Genomic DNA, 22,654 nt, shown 5'->3' with positions numbered 1-22,654 from the left:
CATACAATACAGTCGGCCCTTCTTATACATGGATTTTTTATACATGGATTCAAGCATCCATGGTTTGAAAATGTTTTGAAAAAGTATAAATTTCAAATATCAAACCTTGATTTTCCATTTTTTATAAGGAACACCATTTTGCTATGTCATTAAAATTAATGGGACTTGAGCATCCACGGATTTGTTATCCGCGGGGGATGTTGGAACCTAACCCCAACGTATAACAAAGGTCCACTGTACAAGGACACGGTGACTCCTGCTGCTGCTGACTCTTAGCAAATGGCAGTAAAGAGGCATATCACCCCAAAGCAGGTGTGGCTGTTGATTTCCATGTCAGTAGGGCAATTAATCTATTCAAAGTTTCACCCTGAACCTTGGGATAACTCTTTTAAACTTTGGACAAAAATTAATTGAATCAATGATTCACTGACATGTAAGCCATCAGCCACTGCTTTGAATGGATTCAATGACTCATTGCTATGGAAGCCATCAACCACCCATGGACATGAAGGGTCTGTTATGCCCGAATGGTAAGGACAGTATGTTTGAACCTGAGAGCATGTGGTTGAGATTCCTCCTTTTCTGAACCTTCCCATGTAGGGCTGATACAGATATTTGTGACACCAAATTTGGATTTTATCACTATGCATGTAACATTTATTAAGACATTAAAGTAGTACAGACATTGATACTCAAGAGAGCTCTCTTTCACACACACACATATACTCATGCACACACAAGTGGCCTTTGCTGAAGTCGGTGATCAGTCATCTTCACAAAAGACCATGGGAGCCCCTGGTGCCGCTGTTTCAGGAGACACACTTGTGTATGCGTGAGTATGTGTGTGTATCTCATTATCTATATGCAAACATTCCAAAATCCCAAACACTTCTGGTTACAAGCATTTCAAATAAGGGAGACTAAACCTGTACCATTTAATTCCAGCAATCAATTGTTCATTTAGAAAAAAAGGGAGAAAAGATGACTTTCTTTGATCCATTCTGCATCTCCAGTTCATCTGATTTGTTGGATGACAAACAGTTCTCTTAGTCTCATTACCTGATACTCTGAAAATCTCATTTATTGCATTTAACCAAAGATCACTACAATTTAGTCCAACAGTGTAACAAAAATAAACTATAAGACGTCAAAACAAAATAAAATAGTCTATTTTTGAAGCATAACAAATTGTTCATACAACAGATACAGTGATCATCCTTTAAAATTAAGGTTAAGGAACTAATGAAAAATCACTAATAAAATAACCACATATCTCCAGCAAAATGCTACCATATAAATTCTGGTATTGTGAGAGAGGAATTACCTGAGATGTTTCCTGGTTCTCCTTCCTCCATATTTTTTTCACATTTATGGAAAATTTCTGGCTGAAATGGAAAAAGATGTGGAAAATTTAAAGTGAAACTTTTTTAAAAAGGGGAGTTGAATTTTTAAAAAAAACCACCCAGTTCCCCCTGTAAAGCTTTATTTAATTTGCTTAACACAACACCCTTGCTTTGACTTTGCTCCAAGGCACTGAGGCTGTATCTCCACTGGGTAAAAAGTGCAATTTGGAACCATTTTAACTGACATGACTCTGCCCTATGAAATTCTGGGATCTGCAATTTGTTGTGGTACCAGAGTTCTCCAACAGAGAAGGCTAAATATCTCATAAAACTACAAATCCCAGAATTCCATAGCACTGAGCCATGACAATTAAAGTGGTGTCAAACTGCATTATTTCTGCAGTGCAGATTGGCTCTAAGTCTATAGGCACATCTAAACTGGTCTAAAGAAGTATGCGGGGGGTTGAAATTGCCCAGAGATAGAAATGGTCTTTCATGGATGCACTACAGTGCTAAGAAAAAGATTCTAAGAATGAGAAGAGAAGAGAAGGAATTGTTTTTGATCTGATACATCATGAAATTAAAAATAGACTTTCAAAGGTGAAAATGAAATGTTCCTGCTTACATTAGGAATGGCCAAACAATAGCCCAAGAGAACAGAAATGCTGTTGTAAATGTCATTAAAAGTCCCCAAATTCCATAGCATTGAGCCATGGCAATTACAGCAGTGTCAAAGTCACTAATTCTGCAGTGCAAATTAGACCAGATCAGAAGAGAGGTGAATGTGTGGCTGGGAGAAAGAACATGGACATTACCAATCAACAGAAGAGGGAGCACACTTGCCTAAGCACCATGATATAGAACGCATTACTGTCACAATCACTCTCATTTTTGCTACTTTACTAAATCAATATGGCTTGGGCTCAGAGTTTCCCCAATTTTCCAATCAAAAATATGGGGAGGGGTTGAGTGTCTGGGAGATGGGAAAGACTACAGGGCACGTAATTCTTGTTCCACCATTCCCACTCAGCCCTGCATTTAATTTTTAATATTTAGGGGCCCTTGTAGCACTTTTCTACATTCTCACCATGCCCACATTTCAACATTTGAGTCAGGATTTACAAAACCCATTTCTTCCCTGGCTTGGAATATATTATGCCATTATGACACTGCACCACCAGGTTCTGGATAGGTCACATGAAGTCATGATGTGTGTTAACTGTTCTGTAACTTTTTGGTCATCAATAAAGAGATTTCCCCATGAATGTCTAGGGTTGTTTTTTGGTTTGTTTGTTTTTTTAAAAAAAATCTGATGGAACATTGTGGCTGCAAACATTAGGTCACTTAACTTTAAACTTTTATTTTTCTGGCTTTTTCCATTGCAAAATAATGAATTAGAACACACAAACGTCAATTTCTCTTGCAAGGTCATGGTCAACAGACAAAACCTCTGGCCATCCTAACCCTCCTGACTCTATTATACAATGCTGGCAGTTTTTGATGAGCGCTATCTTGCTAAAACTTCTTTTAACTTCTGCAGCAGTCACAGGTAGTATGCAAGATAGACAGACAGACAGACAGACAGACAGACAGACAGACAGACAGACAGACACACACACACACACACACACACACGGCTATGTAACACATCACTGGAGTTGTGTCTTGTTAACCTCATTTAACAATACGGGCAGGGATAGTTCTTTTCTAAAAGTAGACGTGTGTGTGTGTGTGTGTGTATTTAAGTGCAACACTTAAAAAAGGAGACTCCTCAAGTTCTATGAGACACTTCTGAAGTATACATTTAGACATTTCCTCCAGTTGTCCTAGGACTGAACATAATGTAAAACACAAGTTATTGGTTAAGTTGAACCTGTGTTCTAATGTACAGGTGGCCCTGTCCAAAAAATGTACTGAAGCTCTGACTGTGAGTAAATTAGATGCTTACTCAGGGTAGATGCACCCACAGTGATGGCACCAGCACCAATTCTTCCCCTGCCTGCATCTTTCTGTGAGACTTATTTCATGGTTTGTTTGTTTTTTTAAAATAAAAATCTTCATTAGGTGTGCTCTCCTTTGCTGTGCAACAGCAGCACTGGTGCACTCATGCAATTCTGCTTTGTTTATATGGGCAAAGAGCAGCAATGAGATCCCCTTCCTTCTCCTCTCACTGCCCAACCACAGCCATACTTTGGTTTTGCTGATTGCTCCATAAATTTTCTGAATGTGATGCCCCTTTTCTTCTGTACAGGTGACACATCTAGCTAGGGTTATGGGTTGAGGACAAAGGATGGCATGGCAGATTTCTCTGCAGCAATGCCATTCCCCTGCCAAGCCTGCCACCATCACCCACACCCACTTCCCTAGATATCATATCTTGCCAATGTTCCTTGATCAGCTCTTGTGGGAGAGTTAATCATGCAAAGGAAGAAATGACATTACTTGTGCTCAAATGGAAGAGAGAAGCTTTGAGTAAGCACATACTTGCCATCAGTTTTTCACACATGCACATGCACACACACACACACACACACACACACAAAACAAAACAAAACACAGAATTTATCATACCTGTAGATTTTCCTGCTGTGAGTTTGAGACTTGAGTATCATTGTCATTAGTATCATTAGTATCATCAATGAACATATCAACTGCCCTGAAAAACAGAAAGAATCGATAGTGGAAATCACAAAAATGATCATTATGCAGAATGAAGCAACTGTCTCTAATAGTGGGTTTTGGATGCCATTACAGCATGGCAATTTTTTTTTGTATGTTAGCTTAATTTATTTCTAAATGTTTTAATATATTAGGGAAAGAATATGACTGGAAAAATTTCACTTCATCTTCCACAATGTCTTGGGCTGTCCTGATTCAATAACACTAAAGTGCAGACAGTGCCAATTATATAGATGTTTCTCTTCAAATGCCTTAGCTACTCTCAGCAAGTGTGGCATAGTAGTTTGAGTGCTGGACTACAATTCTGGAGACAAGGGTTTGATTCTCAGGTTTGCCATGTAACCCACTGGGTGACCTTGAGCTAGTCACATGCTCTCAGCCTCAACGGACAATAATAGCAAAACTCCTCTGAACAAGTCTTGCCAAGAAAACCCTGTCATAGGGTTGCCATAAGTCAGAAACGAGTTGAAGGCATGCAACAACAACAACTCTCAGCGAAAAAACTAAGAGGGCATTTGAATATGGGATTCCATGGTCCTAATCCAACACTGCAGTTATTACAGCACATTGGATTTCATGGTTTATATATTCCCATCAACATTAATTTTTCTTCCAGCTGTTTACATAGCCACATTTGCAACTGCATGGAGAAATTGAGTGGTGTGTTTGGTACAGTATAGTCATTAGGTGCCCCTCCTTGGATACATACGCATTTCCAATTGAAATTTCCAGTGCATCCAGGCTCCGAAAAATCTCACTGTAGCGTTTCTTGTTTTCAGTCCCTTTTGATTGGCTGTTGAGATCTGCAAAGGAGAAAGGCAATTCATGAGACTATTCAGGGAGGATTCAGTTATTGGATTATGTTTAATCCAATGATTATATAAAACTGCACACTCTGCTCCTCATCGTATTTTTGTGCCTTCAATTTGACTATGACTTATGACAATCCTATCCTAGAGCCCCCCCCCCCCTCGATTTATTTTGAAAAGGGTTGACGCATTGACTTCTTCTAAAGCTGAGAGACTGTTACTTGCTTAAGGTCAGCAACTGGGTTGCCATGGCTGAGTGGGAATTTGAAACCTGGTCTCCCAGTATCCTAGTCCAACCCTCAAACCACTACATCGTGTGCTGGCTGTACCCTGGCCTTTGCTGTTGGTGTGTGCCTTCCAATCATTTCAACATTATGCCAACCTGAAAGTGGCCCTACTATGGGGTTTTCTTGGCAAGATTTGTGGCCCTACTATGGGATTTTCTTGGCAAGAGGAATTTTGCCATTGACTTCCTCTGAGATGGAGAGTGTGTGACTTACTAAAGATCACTAAGGGCCTGTACAGACCACCCCCAACAGACAGCCTGCAGCTACCTCTCTTTGCACTGGATCAGGGCTGCAGCAACCACATGTTGTGGCCCCGATCTCATCTTTCTGTGGCTCACAAGGGAGCTGTTTTTTGCACCATGGCTTTTTGGTGCTCCTTTGGTGCTGCATCATCTAGACCAGTGGTGGCGAACAAATGGCACGAGTGCTAGAGGTGGCACTCTCAGAGCCCTTTCTGTGGGCACACACCCCGTTGACCCAGCACAGAGTTTGCCAGAGTTTGTTACTAGAAAGCCAAAAAGACATGGCACTTTGAGATAAATAGTGTGTATTGGGTTGCAATTTGGACACTAAGACGCGTTACAGACTGCCCAGAAGGGGCAGTCTCCACCGCTGCCGGTTGCTCCGTGAGGGAGCTGCAGCAGCCAAACCGCGCGGCTCCCTTGCAAAGCAAGAAGCGCCAAAATGGCACTTCTTCCTGGGCCCCAGAAGAGGCGCTGCAAGGCGCGAGGCACGCACTCGCAGTGCCATTTCCAGTGCGTGATGTCCGGATGCTGTGCGTGCGCAATGTCAAAATGGCGATGCCCATCTGTATAGGGCGCTGCCATTTTGACGCACTCATTACGCGCGAGAGGCAAGGCGCGTCAGGAAGCGCCGCCCCTCGCGCATAATAACGGTGCCTCAAGGGGCCCATCTGTAACACGCCTCAGTCTCTAAAACATTTGCCATCACTGATCTAGACACAACACCAGAGAAGCCTCATGACACTGTGTGCCATGTGGTGCGGCGCGCAGTGTCATGCCAGCCTGGGGCGGAGTTGGGGTGTGCGTCATATGAATGCCACACCCCGACTCCACCCCCAGGCCAGCCTTAATGGCCAGTCTGTACAGCCCCTAAGTGGGTTTTCATGGCTGAATGGGGATTTGAACCCTGTTCTCCAGAGTCCTAGCCCAATGCTCAAAGCATCACACTATCTTGGCTCTCTCTCCTGGCTCTTACTGTCAAGTAAAATTGCACAAGAGTCTTGCCTTCTTTTGAAACCAAAACCTGTTGAAATCTGCTTGAGTCATTAGTACTATAACTCAAAATCTCACTGTGGCCCACAGCATGTCATCCCACGTCATTGGGGTGACCTCTGGGTTTTAATCCAGACTTTGTCATGTGTTGTTTGTTTGTTTGGATAGTTCATTAAATGTTTGGATGAAAACTCAGAGCAGAGCCCTTGTCCTACTGACTGGGGTTTAGTGAATAAATCAAAAGTAAAACCAGACATCAGGTTTTTAGAGATGGGCTGGAAATCTCCTCAATACAAATAATACCTATCCTGGGGCAGGGGGGAGACGGGCGATAGTTCAAGTTTGCCAGTAGCTGGTGCTGAGTGGTATGCTGCTGCTGCTGCTGCTGCTATGATGGTGATGATCATCATCATCATCTCAGTTTATATTTCTTTCTGCTGTATGATTTTTAACACCTTTGCCTGATGAAGAAGCCAGTGACGCTTTGAAAGCTTGCATCATGTATTGTGTGCATTTTGGTTGTCCTAATAAAGGTATCATTGTTTCGTGGATTTTGGATGTTATTGTACTTTGCTATATGGCCAGCACAGCTACCCATGGGTAAATTTAATCAGATGTTACTGACTGGAGTTTTAGTCCATCAAAGAACTGGATACTATCTAAACATCCAGGAATCAACAAGTATCTGGATATATTGTGGTGTATTCCAAGTAGTGTCACTTTTAAATGGGCAAACAGTAACATTTATATATGGTGTTTTCTATAACATAACAATAATATATACTATTAAAGAAAAATGAGCAACTAACATACTTGAGCCAGGGAAACATGGGAGGAGTGATGGCTGATCCAACTGGATAAAGCTCTGCAACGGTCATACAAACTGCAAAATCAGAAGGAAGGAAAGCTCACACGCTACAGAGCCAAGAGCCCACTGTGACTTCTCTTAAAATATTATGTCTATCATCACCCTGAGTAAGAACCTCTCCAGGTGGAAAGAAATGTTTCTTTTCTTTTTCAATGAAGGGGCTAAAAGAAATATACACCATTATAGCTTCCAGAATTCTACAGGATGGAACCATGGTGTTTTTACTCAGAGGTAACTCTCATTCGGTTCAATGGACTTCATTGTAAGTGTGCACTGGATTCCACAGCCCTAAACAGTGCTTTCTATTCTGGCAAAAAGTACAGCCTAATCCTACACTTTCTTACTTCAAATAAGATCCTGCATGCTGAGTGATATTTGAGCCTGAAAGCCAAACAACATGTCATATTAAATACATTACAGAGTTCAATGTGACTGATTTTTCTAACAGAAATAGCTGCAGGAGCAAGGAGAAGAGAATAACCAGAGCTGGACCCACCGCAAATGCCCTTACAAGACGATGTTGACTACAATTGCTAAATAGTGTTACAAATTAAAGAAAATTAAAAATTAAAGGCATGCTGGATAGGGCATAGGGCAGGAAAGCAGGGTTAAGGGAGAGTGCGAAAAAGAATGCGAGGGACCACAGATGTCAGAAACAGCCCCACTTGCACTGCTGAAGAGACATGTAATAAGGAAAGCTCCCTTATCAGTATGTATCCATTTCCTTTAACTACCACAATTGCAGCGAGAATGAGGCTCATGTGATAATGCCTTTACACTAGAGCAGGGGTAGGCAACCCTTTTGAGCCGGGGGCCGGGTTGCTGTCCCTCAGACAACTGGGGGGCCGAAGCCAAAAAATAAATAAAAAAATAATTTTTTAAATAAATAAATAAATAAACCGGGACAAATGTTGGACAAAATTTCCAAATGGAGGGCACTTTTTAAATAAAAAAAATGGAGGTCACGCAAAAAAATTTGCTGATTTTTTAAAAAATGTTAAGATAAATGCATGTTTCTGAGGCTTCTATAGACAATTGCCCCACCATGCCCCTCGCGCAAGACGCCAAAGGCCCCGGTGGCAATCAGCGGCAGGACCGGGTGGGGGCCGGTCCCAAGGCCTCGCCGGGCCGCATCCGGCCCGCGGGCCGCAGGTTGCCTACCCCTGCACTAGAGAATGGATGGGAGAGACTGCAACTCTACTCTGGCTCTCAAGAATTTTCCAGAGATGTAATGTCTTCTGGACTGTCCATTTGGCTTGGACTTAGGAGGCATGGCATTATGGTGGTCTTGGTCCTTCCTAGAGAAGGAGTGTCAGAAGATCACATTGGGGTTGTTTCACCACATGGCCACTGGTCTATTGGCTACCGCAAAGCTCTCTCCTCATAGAGATCATTCAGATGTTGGTGGTTTTTTTAGCGAAACAATGCAAATGACCTCACTCACACATTAATCATATGCATTTGGGATGCATGTGAACAACATAGATTCAACCCGGATTCATCCTGGATTATTCGCACCATCTGAATAGGGCCATAGAATCATAGAGCTGGAAGGGAATCTGGTGGTTATCTAGTGGAATCTCTTGGCAGTGCAAAAAATTACTGCTAAAGGATATGTGAGAGGTGTTTAAAGGCCTCCAATAAAGGAGGGCCCACCACCTTCTGGCATAGTGCAGTCCACTATAAAATAGGTCTTACCATCAAGAAGTTCTTCCAAATGTTTATTCAAGCCATGTTCAGATAGTGAATAATCCAGGATGCGTTTGGGTTAAACCTCTGTTGTTCACATGCACCCCAAATGCACCAGATTAAGGGGGTTTTTTTGGAGGGAGGGCTGCCAAAAATCCACTTAACCCAGGAGAATCGATACTGGATCGTCATCCACTCGCCCGAGTTTTTAAAAAAAAGATTTGCCTCATTGGTAGTGTGAATAACCGATGTGAATAGACACAGATAATTTGAGATTAAACTCTGCATGCCTTGAATGTGTTTCAAATACATTCATATTGTCGACTCCATGTTTATTCGAGTACTTGCACATGTGAGCAACTGAACCCCCAGAGATGCACAGATAAATTGTTCCATAGTGTGAATAACAAAACCTGGAATGCATGAGTGAGGTCATTCAATTTATTCCCTTTTAAAAAGATGCTCAAATGACCCATCTTACTCTCTTGTTATTTGAATCCATTTATTTAATCCTATGGAGCGCAGAAAAACAAGCTCCCTCTGCCTTGAATATTACAGCCCTTCAGATATATTAAAATGGCTGCCATACCATCTTACCATCATACATTATTTATTATTATTATTATTATTATATTATTATATTATTATTATTATTATTATTATTATTATTTCTTACCTGCATCTCCCCTTGTGACCTTAGGTCTTTATTTCTTATGTACTGAATAAAGGCACTCAAGGTAGACAACAATAAAACACCATTAAAAATAAAACTTCAAAATCACAGAAATAAAACAAACACCCCTCAAAAAAAAGGTCATCCTGATTTAAGGACCAAAAGCTACATGAAACCATGCAATCCTGACTGCTGGCAGATGCTCAGCAAATGTAGCACTACAACTGAGACTGTTACAGAGAAAACCCCATTTCTCTTGACCTGTCTTTGGGTAGGGTATGCAGTTCATGTTACGCATTTATGTTGGAGGGTAGGTATGCAGCTCATAGCTTCTTAGCAAATTACAAACTCTGGTGTAGTATCCCGACAGTGGCATCATTAGGGGTGGTAACACCAGTGCAGCAATTCATGGTGTCACCGCCCCCCCCCTGACCTCCTCCCATACCACACCATACAGATCCTTTGTAGTGCTGTTTGTGCTGATGTTACAGTACTTCTAAATTGTATTCCATATATCACTGAATGTAATGGCAAAGTTGTGATGTGAACAACTAGCAAAATTAAAATTATACCTTTAAATTACAATATCATCACACAACCTAAGTGTACAGTCAGCCTTCCTTATCCACAGATTTTTTATCCGTGGATCAAGCATCCACGGATGGAAGTATTCAGAAAATTTAAAACACCAAATAGCACCTTGATTGTCCATTTTATATAAAGGACACAATTTTTCTATGCTATTATATTAATGGGACTTGAACAGCCATGGATTTTGTTATCCACAGGGTCCTGGAAAAACCCTAGGGATAACAAGGACCCACTGTATTTATATTTACATTGGCACGTTACAGACCACTGAGAAGCAGCGGTCTGGCTCTGCCTCCGCTTGCAGCGTCCGGGAACCGCAGCCTTTAAAACGGCACGGCTCCCGGACGCTGCAGAGAAGGAGCGGGAAATCCGCTCCTTCTCAGGCCCCAGAAGAGGCACCGCAAGTGCCAAAGGGCGCACTCGCGGCGTCACTTCCTGTGCGCCACATGCAGACGCAGAGCATCCGCTATGTCAAAATGGCGGTGCCCGTATGAACAGAGCGCCGCCATTTTGTATGGACTGAGTCCGTGATAGGGTAAGGGGCGTCTAGAAGAGACGCCCCTTTTTCAAACTGGGACGTCCTCAGGACGTCCCTAATGGCGGTTTGTAACCCGCCATTGTTTCATGTGATTAAGGTGAAAATTTGGTAAGATGTGATGTTTTTAAAGAAAATAAGTCGTTTTCCCACTAAGCCTCACCTTACTCCCACCATCCATTCAACATTTTAACACAGGCAAATGCCACAGCTCATTTCTGCCAAAAAGCACCTGTTTGGGCAGCAGTGATGTCACCCTCCTTTAAGACGTCACTTGGTGCAGCCCACACCCCCTGCATCCCCTTAGTGATATCCCTGACCAGGGTTCATGTCAGAGCATTTCCACATCATAAAGGATTAAACAGGTCACAAGTGATTCCATGGGAACCACAAGGGCTGCTGCCATACTGCAGGACTCATGTAGTTTGACACCACTTTAACCGCCGTGGCTCCATCTTATGAAATCCTGGGATTTGTAGTTTGTTGTGGCACCAGAGTTCTCTGCCAGAGAAGGATAAATATTGAACAAAACTACAGCTAACCAGAATTCCACAGTATTGAGCCATGGCAGTTAGTGGTGTCAAACTCCATTAATTCTGCAGTGTACATGCAGCCTAGTCCTGACATCATCAGATTTGTAGGAGTCAATCAGAAATGTGTTCTTCTATTAGAGTAAAACAAGCAGCATTCCGAATCATACGTTGCTGTGGCTCAGGCTGATATAGCACTGGCAGGCCCCCACCTTATTTTAAGTGAAGTGAGTATAGCCTACAGAAGTTGGGCATGTTGCCAGTAGGAGAAGCTTCAACAAAATAGCACTCCTCAAAAACCACAAGACCAGCTCAGCCACCTAGTTATTTTGTGTGTTAAATGTGTACTTGCAGGAGAAATGGGGAGATAATTTATGAGTTTCCAATGAAGTAGGCCAAGAAAAAATAATGGTTTAAAGCAGCAGCGTGTGACTGTGGTGGATCTGGGAGCCAATTTCCTGCATTTGGGACCCAAAAAATGCCAAAAAAATGTGGAGAAAAATCCAAACTAGAAGTCCATTCCTGGCTTTGAAAAAAAAACTGGCATTCTTGATGTTAAACAGTGAAGGGAAGCCTGCAGCCTATTTAAAAGGTTTAAAAGAAGGCTTCCAGGAGAGGCAATTCACTCATCACTTTGGTCTGAGAAGTCTAGAAGCATCAAGGTCACAGAATCAGCTTGGGGCACTCACACTTTGACATTTCCTAGTTTAAAATGAATGGTCTCAATTTGGCAGTTCCAATTAACCGTCTGCCATCCCACTTTTTCAACTGCTTTTTAAATATCCCAGCTTCTCTCTCCTCCTCCCACATTCCCCCTTTGTCCTTGGCTTAGTCCCATTGCTGGGGACTGAATGTGCACTCAATGAATTCAGCAAGGGGAGGAGGAAGAGGGCAGAATCTTACCCTTCCCAGTTGACTCCGGCAAAAGCTAATTGACGCAGCCTCTCCCAGTTTGTCTGTTCTTCTTCACTAATAATTGTTGTTATCTTGACCACACTCTTGATGTTGCTTAGCCACACATGTCCCAATTTTTATCAGTGAAATTCTGGAGGGTATGGAATGGTGGTGTGCTGGTGTGGTGGTTTGAGCATTGGACTACAACTCTGTAGACCAGGGTTCAAATCCCCTGCTCAGCCATGGAAAACTACTTGGTGACCTTGGACAAGTCATACTGTCACAGCTTCAGAGAAAGGCAAAGACAAATCCTCATTGAACGAATCCTGTCAAGAAAACCCAGTGATAGGTTCACCCTAGAATCGCCATACTATAGGTCAGAAATAACTTGAAAGCACACAACAACAACAACAACAACAACAACAACAACATGGAATGGGTGTGTTTGGGAAATGTTTGCAACCATGCTGAACTCAGAGAATTCTTTAAAAAGCTCATGGTATAATAACTTGATTAATGAGTAAAGCTTTATATTATACTGTGGCTCATGATATTATAATGAGGAGTGTGTCACAGATTTCTCTCACCCACACCACCAGTGAAGCTTTAGTCCTGTCTCTTGTTGTTGTGTGCCTTCAAGTTGTTTCTGAGTTATGGTGACCCTAAGGCGAACTTATCATGGAGTTTTCTTTGCATGTTTCTTCAGAGGGGGGTTGCAATTGCCATCCTATGAGACTGAGAGAGTATGACTTGCCCAAGGTCACTCAGTGAGTTTCAATGCTCAAGCGACATTTGAACCCTGGTCTCCAGAGTCATACTCCATCACTCAAACCACTACATTATGCTGGCTCCTATCTCTTATCATCCTATATTGCCCTCTCCTGTTTGTTCTTCTGGCAAAGCATTCCTTCTTATTGCAACCACTGCCACTTTGTGTTTTCCTGATGAGGGTCAAAAGATTTTACTCAAGACCAGAGACAAGATTCACTTGTCTCTGTGGACAAAGCCCAAACAACAACAATACAGCAATACTATTTTCTAGTAATTAGATATGATCATCATCACCAGCAGCACATGTGGCTTGAAATACTGAATGTGACAACCCAATCACCTACTTTAAATCATTGATGTCCCTCTCTTCTGGCACACATACACTCCTAGCATGCACACCACACTAGACATCCATATCTCCCATATATACTGAACTATAAGTCAACCTCATGTACAAGTCAAGGGCAGATTTTGAAGTCAAAATTAAGGATTTTGATATGACCCATAGATATGTTGAGAGTAAAACATAGGGACATGTAACAAAGTATTGAAAGGATGAAGCAAAGGAAAATAATGCCAAAGAACTTACAAAATTCCAGCAGGTATAACTGTTTGTGCTCACCCTAAAGGCTGGCTGGAGGAGAGAATAGAGGGAGGTCAGTGCTTCCCAGGACATACTGTGCCTGTGCCTTTCACCACAGGATTATTCCTTTTTTAAAAATAAGAGTTGAAGTACAGTACAGTCGCCCCTTTGAACTTGTGGGGAATCCATTCTGGACCCCCCCAGTGAGTTCAAAATCTCATACATATTCAAGCCCCATAGGCTTGAATGAGGTGTGTGCATGTGGGGCGCGTGCTGCAGGGATGTGCCCCATTCATGTTAATAGCAGTCACCCCTCTATGGATTTCAAGTCTTCACATTTCAAGTCCATGGACTTGGAGGGGTGACTGTACTTACATTGACACATGGATAAGTTGATTTGGGGTTTTTGGGCCAATTTTTGGACTAAACTTTCTAGACTTCTACATTTACAGTAAATACCCCTTTAGATTTCAGGCTTCCTCCTTCTTCTCCCTCACTCTTTTTCTCCTTGGGCTTCTGTTTCTCAGTCCTCTGCTTGTTCTGCTCACCACCTTGAGCACTAACCTAAGCCCTGGACCTTCTCAGCCTTCAATTCCTCCTTACTACTATTGCTCAGACTCTTTGTGACATCAACAATGCTGCTTGGAGTCACTATGACATCCACACTACCCAGTCATTCTTGACCTGAGGCTTTACCACTAGTACCACCAGCTACCTAGAACCACTTCAGTCGCTTGCCTTCTGTGTGGTGTGCCTGAGATGTTGAGACAAAGAGTTCCCCTGAATTTCTCCATGGCCTTTCCATAGAGGAGGAAATGAGACTTCAGAACTTCTTCCCCCACTTTGGCCAGGACAAACTCCCATTTGTCTCCACCACTCCCAGGAAGAAGATGACTAAGGTATAACATTGCTTATTTTCCTCCTTCCTCCTGTATGTTTTCCAGGTTGGACTTATCCAGAAAGGAAAAATGTCCGTGGAGTAATCAAGACTTTCCAGTTGTTCTTGTTTTGATTCCACCTGAAAATTTATGATTTTGCACCCAATTTTTTTTCCTTAAAATATTTTGGGCTCCCCTCCCTCCTTTCTCTCTTGTGCTCTTCTTCCTTCCTCTCCCACTGATGATGACATGCCACATGTAGACTCAAGCAACGTTTCCAAAACTTGACTTTCATCAGTTTCCACAGAGCCTTTTAAAATTATTATTCAGGAGTTATAGTCAAAATGTTAAAAGTACTTTAGCAATACTGTCAGGCCTCCATATCCACAGATTCTGCATCCATCCATCTTCAAACATTTTCCCCAATCCAAAAAATAAACCTTGATTTTGCCATTTTATATAAGGGATACTATTTTACTACACCACTGTATATAATGGGATTTTGGTATCCAAGGTCGTAGTGGTGGTGGGGTGCCTGGAACCAAAGGCCCAATGTGTTACAATATTGCATTAGTATCATTTTATTTTATTACTAGCATTTCTCTTTCTCTTGCTTGATCTTTGCTTGGTTTAAAAATCACTTTGTGTTTCTTGGTAGCAACCATCTTAGCTAGTTGTGGTATAACATAAACAGACAGCCATGGAGAGGTTCATTTTATTTCAGGAAATAGTGAGCTAACTAATCTGGGGAGTAGAAATAAAAAGACCTTGGCCTGTAGCTGGTAGTAACATGTTGTTTTCAATACATTGCCGTGTTAGCCACATCGTTTTGCCATCTGACAAGAAGGGTAAAATATTGGAAGGTTTTTAAAAACATAAATTAAATCAGAAGAATAATTGTGAACTGCCCTGTGTGGTTAGGCACAAAAGCAATGTACAAATATAACAAATAAAAACTCTCTTAACCTAAAATGTAAAAAACCTGGTTACAATATATACTTATGCTTTAAAAAATCCCCCTGTAAACAGAGAAGTATAACACTGAATGAACAATTCAGAGTGATAGCTGCACTATTGTGTATTGCAAGTCATTGCTGTCCTATCTCACAATCAGTGCCCAGTATTTGGCATCCTTGCCACAGGCTGAGATGGAATACACAACATCTGAGGCAGGGAAAGGTAACTGTAGCAGGTCTAATGTTTACAGCCCCCCAAACCTTCAACATAGCAGGCTGCTTTGGGTGAAAGGGAGTCAAAGTCCTTCATCTTCCTCCTCCGCCATGCAGTTTCTAGAGGTGTTACAGTTCTGAGACTTCCTTCATCCATGCATGAATCCAGAAGCATTTACCTGCGTTTCCAGCAGGATGTAATTGTTGCTTCAGCCTGGGGCATGTTTGCAAAACCTTACCTCCTCAGTTTTCCATCCATCCCAAGGTATTTTGCTGCCTGAGACAAAGGACAACATGGTGCCGTCCTCCTCCCTCCTGGCAGGTGTGTAAATCAGTGGAACTGGCAGTTGAATCATACTTCAAAATGGCATCAAATTATTTCACACTCTTTTTTGGTTGGGCAACACTAGGCCCATCCATTTGAAAAAGAAAGAAATGGCCACTATTACAGTGTCTGCAGCCAGGATTGTTTGGCTGATTATTTCTTGTCCATTCCAGTTAGATCCATATCTTCATGCTAAATTAATTGTGAGGTGTAATCCTGATTTGAAAACTGTGAAGCGATTCTTTGTATCCAGAAAGTGGGTTGGTTGTGGGATTTACCCATTAGATCAACAAAAATGACACAAAGCAAGAAGGTTGGACATTTTCAACACTGCAGTCCACAACCTTCTGGCACTGTGCTGCAACACCTGCAATTACAGCACTTCCTTCCTGTTGTCTTTATATCTCCTACAAGCTTCAGTGCTTCAACTACTTCTCTGTGCTGGAAGTATTTATTGCATCCTTAGAGACCCTGAAACTGGCTGTTGTATCTTATAAATGTTTACTGGGAGGCACTAATCTTGATGTCTATGAAACCAGAATCGAAAGCATTTAGACTGTCCTATACAAGTTAAATGGAAAACTGCCTTTGCTATTACTGTATAGGTAACATTTCTATAGATTTAAAATTGCATTTAACCAGCAAAAATTCTAATTTCATGTATAATGGAAACCAACACATTTTTAAAGGACAAAACAGACTACTTCATCTGGATGCTGGCAATGTAACACAGTGAACACTACTTTGTGGCACATGACATACCCATATAAAGTGGTTTATTTCTGGCCAGATGTATTCTCACGTTTGAATTTTGAATTTTAAAACTTCTAGGATTTATAGACACATGTACTTATAAACTATATTCCTGTGACTTGCAGTTTAACTGAAAGATGTACAGTTTGGAAAAAAAAACTTTCTCACAGTGGGAAGAAATTGCTCACTATTTATCTATTTATTTCAAGGATTTATATTCCACCTTTCTCCCCCAATGGGATTCAAGGTGGGTTCCTTTGAGATCAAAACTGGTGATCTCAAGGTGGATTCCCTTGGCATCAAAACTTTATTTATTGCTTCCCTTCAGATTAAAACTAGTGAAGAATTACATTCCTGTTCTTGCATTAGAAAAGGAAATTTAAAATGTTCAACATACTGGGCAAGATAACAAGAATTCTTGCATATCTTTGCAATGATTTTTTTCCAAATTGGGTTTTATCTGTTTATTGCACAGAAAATTCTCCATTTTTCTGTGTAAAATGTTGTTTTTTGATGAAAAATCAAAGGCTTTGCCAAATGATTTTTTCCTTTGCAAAATATAAAATAAAATAAAATAACCACCCCAAACACCAAAGTGGTTGTTTTCTTGCCAGGTGCATTCTTGATGTGGCAAGTCAGCTTCCCCACCTTTTTGTTATGAGGATGAGGAAATTAGTTAGCATTGTTTAGATGCCTATTTCAAATGCAGGGAGGGGAGAGTGGTAAGATGTGAGAGACAGCACATGTTATAGTTTTTCACTGGAAAGAAAAGCCTTCTCTGATTATAATAGACTAGAATATGTCAGGAAGCAGACTGTAGGACTTTTGTACATGGTGGGCTTGTTGACTATATGCACTGGACTTTTTGCAGTGGATCTTTCATTGTTTAAAAAGATGGTCCTTGGGGCCGTCCCAATAAATGTTGCTGTCTGATGTATAGCACAAAAGACTTATTGCACCCCAGCATACACACTCTAGGCAAACATTTTCATGGAAGTTTCAAACCAATCAGCAGATTTTGGCTAGTTTCCCCCCCAGAAAATTGATAGTTTTGATTCATAAAACTTACAAATCTTAAAGATTGAAGGAGCACCAGCCAAATACTTGTTTAATTCAAATCATAACTAAAAATCATCAACATCAACCCCAGGCAACAACGTGTGGATTCCTAGTTTAAAATATTTTGGCAGAAAGGTTTTTTCCCTACTCTTTGTCTTAAACTATAGAATATACATAGCTGTACTTAGCCTTGCAGGGCAAATATTTGAATTTGATCCAACCCTTCTGTGATCCAGTCTACACTGAACAGAAATACAATTAGATCTGCCAAATGAGATATGTCAAAGATTGATGGAAGACCAATTGTTTCCCTGTGTTCACTAATTAATAGCATGACTTGACATGACTAGCAGGAAGAGAAGACTAAATATATCATGGATTAAATATTAGCAGGGAAGTTTGAAAAATCCTTCTGAATTATTGGCTCTAAGAATATCCCACACTGGTGGTCAGGACCTCCTTCTTCTGCCATATAATATCACCTTTGTAAAAACTTCACTGGTTCTTTTCTTCCAGAGCTTAAGATGCTTTTCATAGCAATTTTCAGGCTAGCATGCATAGATATTTGCTGTGTTTTGAATGGGAAGTGCCATTGGGCCATGGATTCCTTTTGGATAAATAATAATAATAATAATAATAATAATAATAACATTTCTATCCTCCCTCTTCAACAAGATCGAGGTAGCTTACATTAGTTAAAAACCATATAATACAATACAATATATCCCACTGTTTCCTCCCTCCTTAAAACAAATCAACATAATAATTACAACATAATAATGACTATGGTAAAATATAGTTAAAATCATTAAAACAATTACAACAAGAACAGGACATCATGGGGTAGTCATGAGAACAGTCCATATCAGTGCGGACAACTGATGTTGTTTGGCAGTTTTCATCTGTGAAACGTTGAAGGGTATGGTGCTTACAAATCTATAGCTCCCATTGGGCCTCTGAGAATGCACAAACTACAAGGGTGGTTAGATCCAGCTGAATCAACCTGCCTGCCCACAAAACAAACAAGCCCAGCAATTCCCCACAGCAGCTTCCCTCAGTTTCTCTGACCAGGCGAGATGTGTCCCTTGACATTAGAAGGTTCAGGTCTCAGGTCTTCATTTTTTCTCTCCTATCTGCCTCCCAGTTAAAATTCAGCATGGCAACCAGCATTGTTCAGGAGGGATGCAAGCAATGAGATGGGATACCCAGCTGAGGCTGCGTCTGCACTGCAGAATTAATCCAATTTGACACCACTTTCACTGACATGGCTCAATCCTATGGGATCCTGGGTTCTGTAATTTCCTGTGGCACCAGAACTCTCTGACAGAGAAAGCTAAATACCTTACAAAAGTAGAAGCCCCAGAATTCCATAGCATTGAGCCAGGACAGGTAGTATCAAACTGCATTAATAAATGCAGCCTTGGTCAAAGGACTTTTGAGAAGCACTGGCACTCTTTTTGTTTTCCTCTTTGTCTTTTGCGACTGATGAACAAAGCTTCCCAGCTCTGCTTGGTGAAGAAACCTTTTTAGGCAACCACATCCTGTTTCAGGGAGGGGAAGGGAGGCGGAAAGGGGATTGTGGAGATTTTGTTCTGTTTACATGACAGGCCCATGCCTGGTTTTAACATTTTGTAAATGGCTGTAGCCTAGAGAGAGACCTGCTCTGCACACATACTGCAGAATAAGGTGGTGATATTCAGATGGTGAAAATAATCCGGGTAGAATGTGCGTTGAATCTTATTTGTTCACACACATTTTGAATACATCCAATTAAGGTTTTTTGGGGTGCAGGGGGGCTGCAAAAAATCCCCACTTAAGCTGGGATAACCAATCTCGGTTTTCCCCCTCAGTTTTTCTAAGAGATTTGCATTGTCAGCTGCATGAATAACCAATGAGAATAGACCCAGGATGAACCAGGTGCCTTGAACGTGTTTTGAATACATCCGCATCATCGACTCCATCTTTAACACAGTGCTGACACATATGATCAACAGAACTTGCAGAGATTCACAACGTTGTGGTTCTGAGAAAAAAATTAGAGTGAACTATAAATCTGGAATGCATGAATGAGATTATTTGCATAGTCACACTAACAAAAACAATATCAATTGTTAACATTTCCATTTCCTTAAATGGGACGAAGTGATTTTGGGGTCATTCACATATTGTTTTTAGCACAACTATGTGAATAATCTCACTTGCATTCTGGGTTTGTTATTTACAGTAAGGAACCACATCTATGGCTTCAGTTGCTTACACGTGTCAGCACTCAAATAAAGATGGGGTTTATGATGGTAATGTTTTTGAAACATGTTCAAGGTATGCAGAGTCTTCTCCCAGTTTCTCCCAGGTCTATTTGCATCAGTTATTCAAACAGGCATCTTTTAGAAAAGTTCGGGGGGAAATCCATCATCAATCATCCTAGGTTAAGTGGGTTTTTTAAACACCCTCCCAACTTAATCAGATTCATTTAAATGCATGTGAACAACAAAGATTCAACCCACATTCCATCTGTATTATTTTCACTATCTGAATAACCCCTTAGTTTTTCTACCTCAGGAACAAAAATAACATGCCTGATTTGATTTAACAAGTATTTGGCTGGTGGTCCTTCAATCTTTAAGATTTTTAAGTTTTATGAATCAAAACTATCCATTTTCTGGGGGGAAACTAGCCAAAATCTGCTGATTCGTTTGAAACTTCCATGAAAATGTTTGGGATGCCATCCTAAGTTTAAGTACAAAGTTTGGTCAAATCAATTCATTAATGTGCATTCAAGGGGAAAATACTGAAATTAGAAATGGTTGTTTAGGAGGAAAGGGAAGTAGTTAGCAGATTAGATCAAAACCTTACCTGATTTTTGTTTTTGTCCCATTAGATAACACACTAAGTTTGGTAACTCTGTGATCAAGCATATAGCACAACAGACAAGTGATCAATTCTGAGTAGCATAACAGACAAATCGACAGATCCCAGTTTCATAGAGTTTGGACCAAAAAAAGGTGAAGGCTACAACCTTTATGAATTGTGCAAATGATGCATTCATCAGTTTTACACAATTGATTATGCCTTGTCTATTGATGGGAATGTGCACATAGATTTACAGGCATCTCTCTCATCTACTAGGACCACTGTTGTGTGCTTTCAAGTCATTTCCAACTTATGGCGACCCTAAGGCCTCCAAGTTTTCTTGGCAAGATTTGTTCAGAGTCAGTATGCTTTCCCCACCTCTGAGGGTGGGAGTGTATGGCTCACCCAGGTTCACCCAGTAGGTTTCCATGGCCAAACAGGGTTTTGAACCCTGGACTCCTAGGGTCCTAGTCCAACATGTAAACTACTACACTATACTGGTCCATATTCTCCAACATTTCATAGATGAAAACTGGACCACTTGTGGTGAGACAATATCAGAATATGGTCAAGATGGCAAAGGTTATTACTGAGGAAGAACACACAAACTAGGACACACTGCAGCAGTTTCCATCGGCCTGACTCTACTGGGAAGAGCAAGATTTCTTGCTGAGTTTATTGAGTGAAATTAACTTTGCAATTTAAACTCAGTTTGCAGCAACTGAAGTAAGCTGGGAAAAGGGAGAGGACAAGAGCAAAACTGGGACATTTTAAAAGTAGTTGAAAAAAGTGGGATGGCAGAGAACTAATTGAGATTATCCTTGTCAGTTGCAGCATATGTAGGTATTTCTTGGTCTCCGCTCCCTCCATGTTGTTGTGTGTCTTCAAGTTGTTTGGTGACCCTAAGGCAGTGAACTTTGCATGGGGTTTCCTTGGAAAGTTTTTTCAGAGGGAGTTTGCCATTGCTATCCTCTGAGGCTGAGAGAGAGTGACTTGTCCAAGGTCACCCAATGGGTTTTCATGGCCAGAGCCAGGAAGCCTACTCTCCAGATTCCTAGTCCAACCTGAAATCACTACACCATGCTGGATCTCCATTCCCTCCATACTTATAGGGTGCAGCTTTCACCACTCTTTGACTTTTGAAATGATAAGGTCTAGAGATTTGCAGGGGAGAGAGGGAAGTAAGCTGTTTTATCAGGACATGAACAGTGTACTAAGTAGTAAACTGTAAACTAGCACAGTACAATTGTAGAAACATTTAATACAGAGAGCCATGAGGAAAGATTTTTATAACCCAGAGAGGTTCATCCAAATATTTAATCTAAAAAGACTGACATTTAAATATGTACCTTGCCAAGTTCACAAGCCATGGTGGAAGAGGAGTCTACCATTCTGAATAAATTTCCTGTTCTTACAAATCTCACATACACACACCAGCCCCAATCTCACATGTACACATTTTAATATGATTCAGGAAAATCTGCATTTACATTTGCTCTCATCCCTTTCACTCCATTCATTGGATCCCGCCACACCCTACACTTTTAGCCACACTTAGGGCCCAAACAGGCAGGCCAAAATAAAGCTGCTTCAGGTCACTTTGAAGGTATGCTGTTTAATTGACACACACATCTTAAGAGGCCAGAAGCTGCACCAAAGCTGCACTCCAGTCCTTAAAACCAGAGTGTGGCTTTGGCACAGCTTCCGGCCTCTTAGGATGAATGTGTCATTTAAACAGCACACTTCCAAAGTGGCCTGAAGCAGCTTTATTTTGGCCTGTCTGGTCAGGCCCTAAGTTTCCATATTTGCATCATGTCATCTCCCCAAACTGAATCAAGTACTAAACCACAAACACCATCCCGTCTCCAGACTCACAGTTTTTTGGGGGGAATTTATTACATGTGGGTTTTAAACTGTAATTACTAACAAGAAAATAGCGTCTTTGGCAGCATCTATTAAATGACCATCAATCCTTTGCTGCTGTGCCTCCAAAGTGTTGGTAGAGGACATCTTTTCCATGACAGGGAAACTCATCAATACATGGCCAGTTGCGCTGCCACCCCATTATTCCATAGGTATGATAGTGACAGTCTGCTGCAGTCCTGATATTGGGCAGTCACGGGGTGTCAGTCT

The 22,654-nt window shown here is 41.2% G+C and overlaps 1 protein-coding gene across 1 annotated transcript in view; it reads right to left on the bottom strand.

The window, feature by feature from the left end:
- LOC121922578 (GEM interacting protein) overlaps positions 1-22,654 on the bottom strand; it is a 104,432-nt gene that overhangs the window by 48,250 nt on the left and 33,528 nt on the right. The window contains exons 3-5 of the mRNA XM_042452185.1: positions 4,732-4,825; positions 3,915-3,999; positions 1,325-1,385 (exon numbers count right to left, since the gene is read on the bottom strand). Coding sequence (XP_042308119.1) covers positions 1,325-1,385; positions 3,915-3,999; positions 4,732-4,825 — 240 coding nt within the window. The remainder of the gene's footprint in view (positions 1-1,324; positions 1,386-3,914; positions 4,000-4,731; positions 4,826-22,654) is intronic.

The sequence above is a fragment of the Sceloporus undulatus genome, chromosome 2, assembly GCF_019175285.1.
Source record: "Sceloporus undulatus isolate JIND9_A2432 ecotype Alabama chromosome 2, SceUnd_v1.1, whole genome shotgun sequence".
Taxonomy (NCBI): domain Eukaryota; kingdom Metazoa; phylum Chordata; class Lepidosauria; order Squamata; family Phrynosomatidae; genus Sceloporus; species Sceloporus undulatus.
The sequence above is the reverse complement of the archived record's forward strand: the minus strand, read 5'-3'. Positions and strand labels throughout refer to the sequence as shown.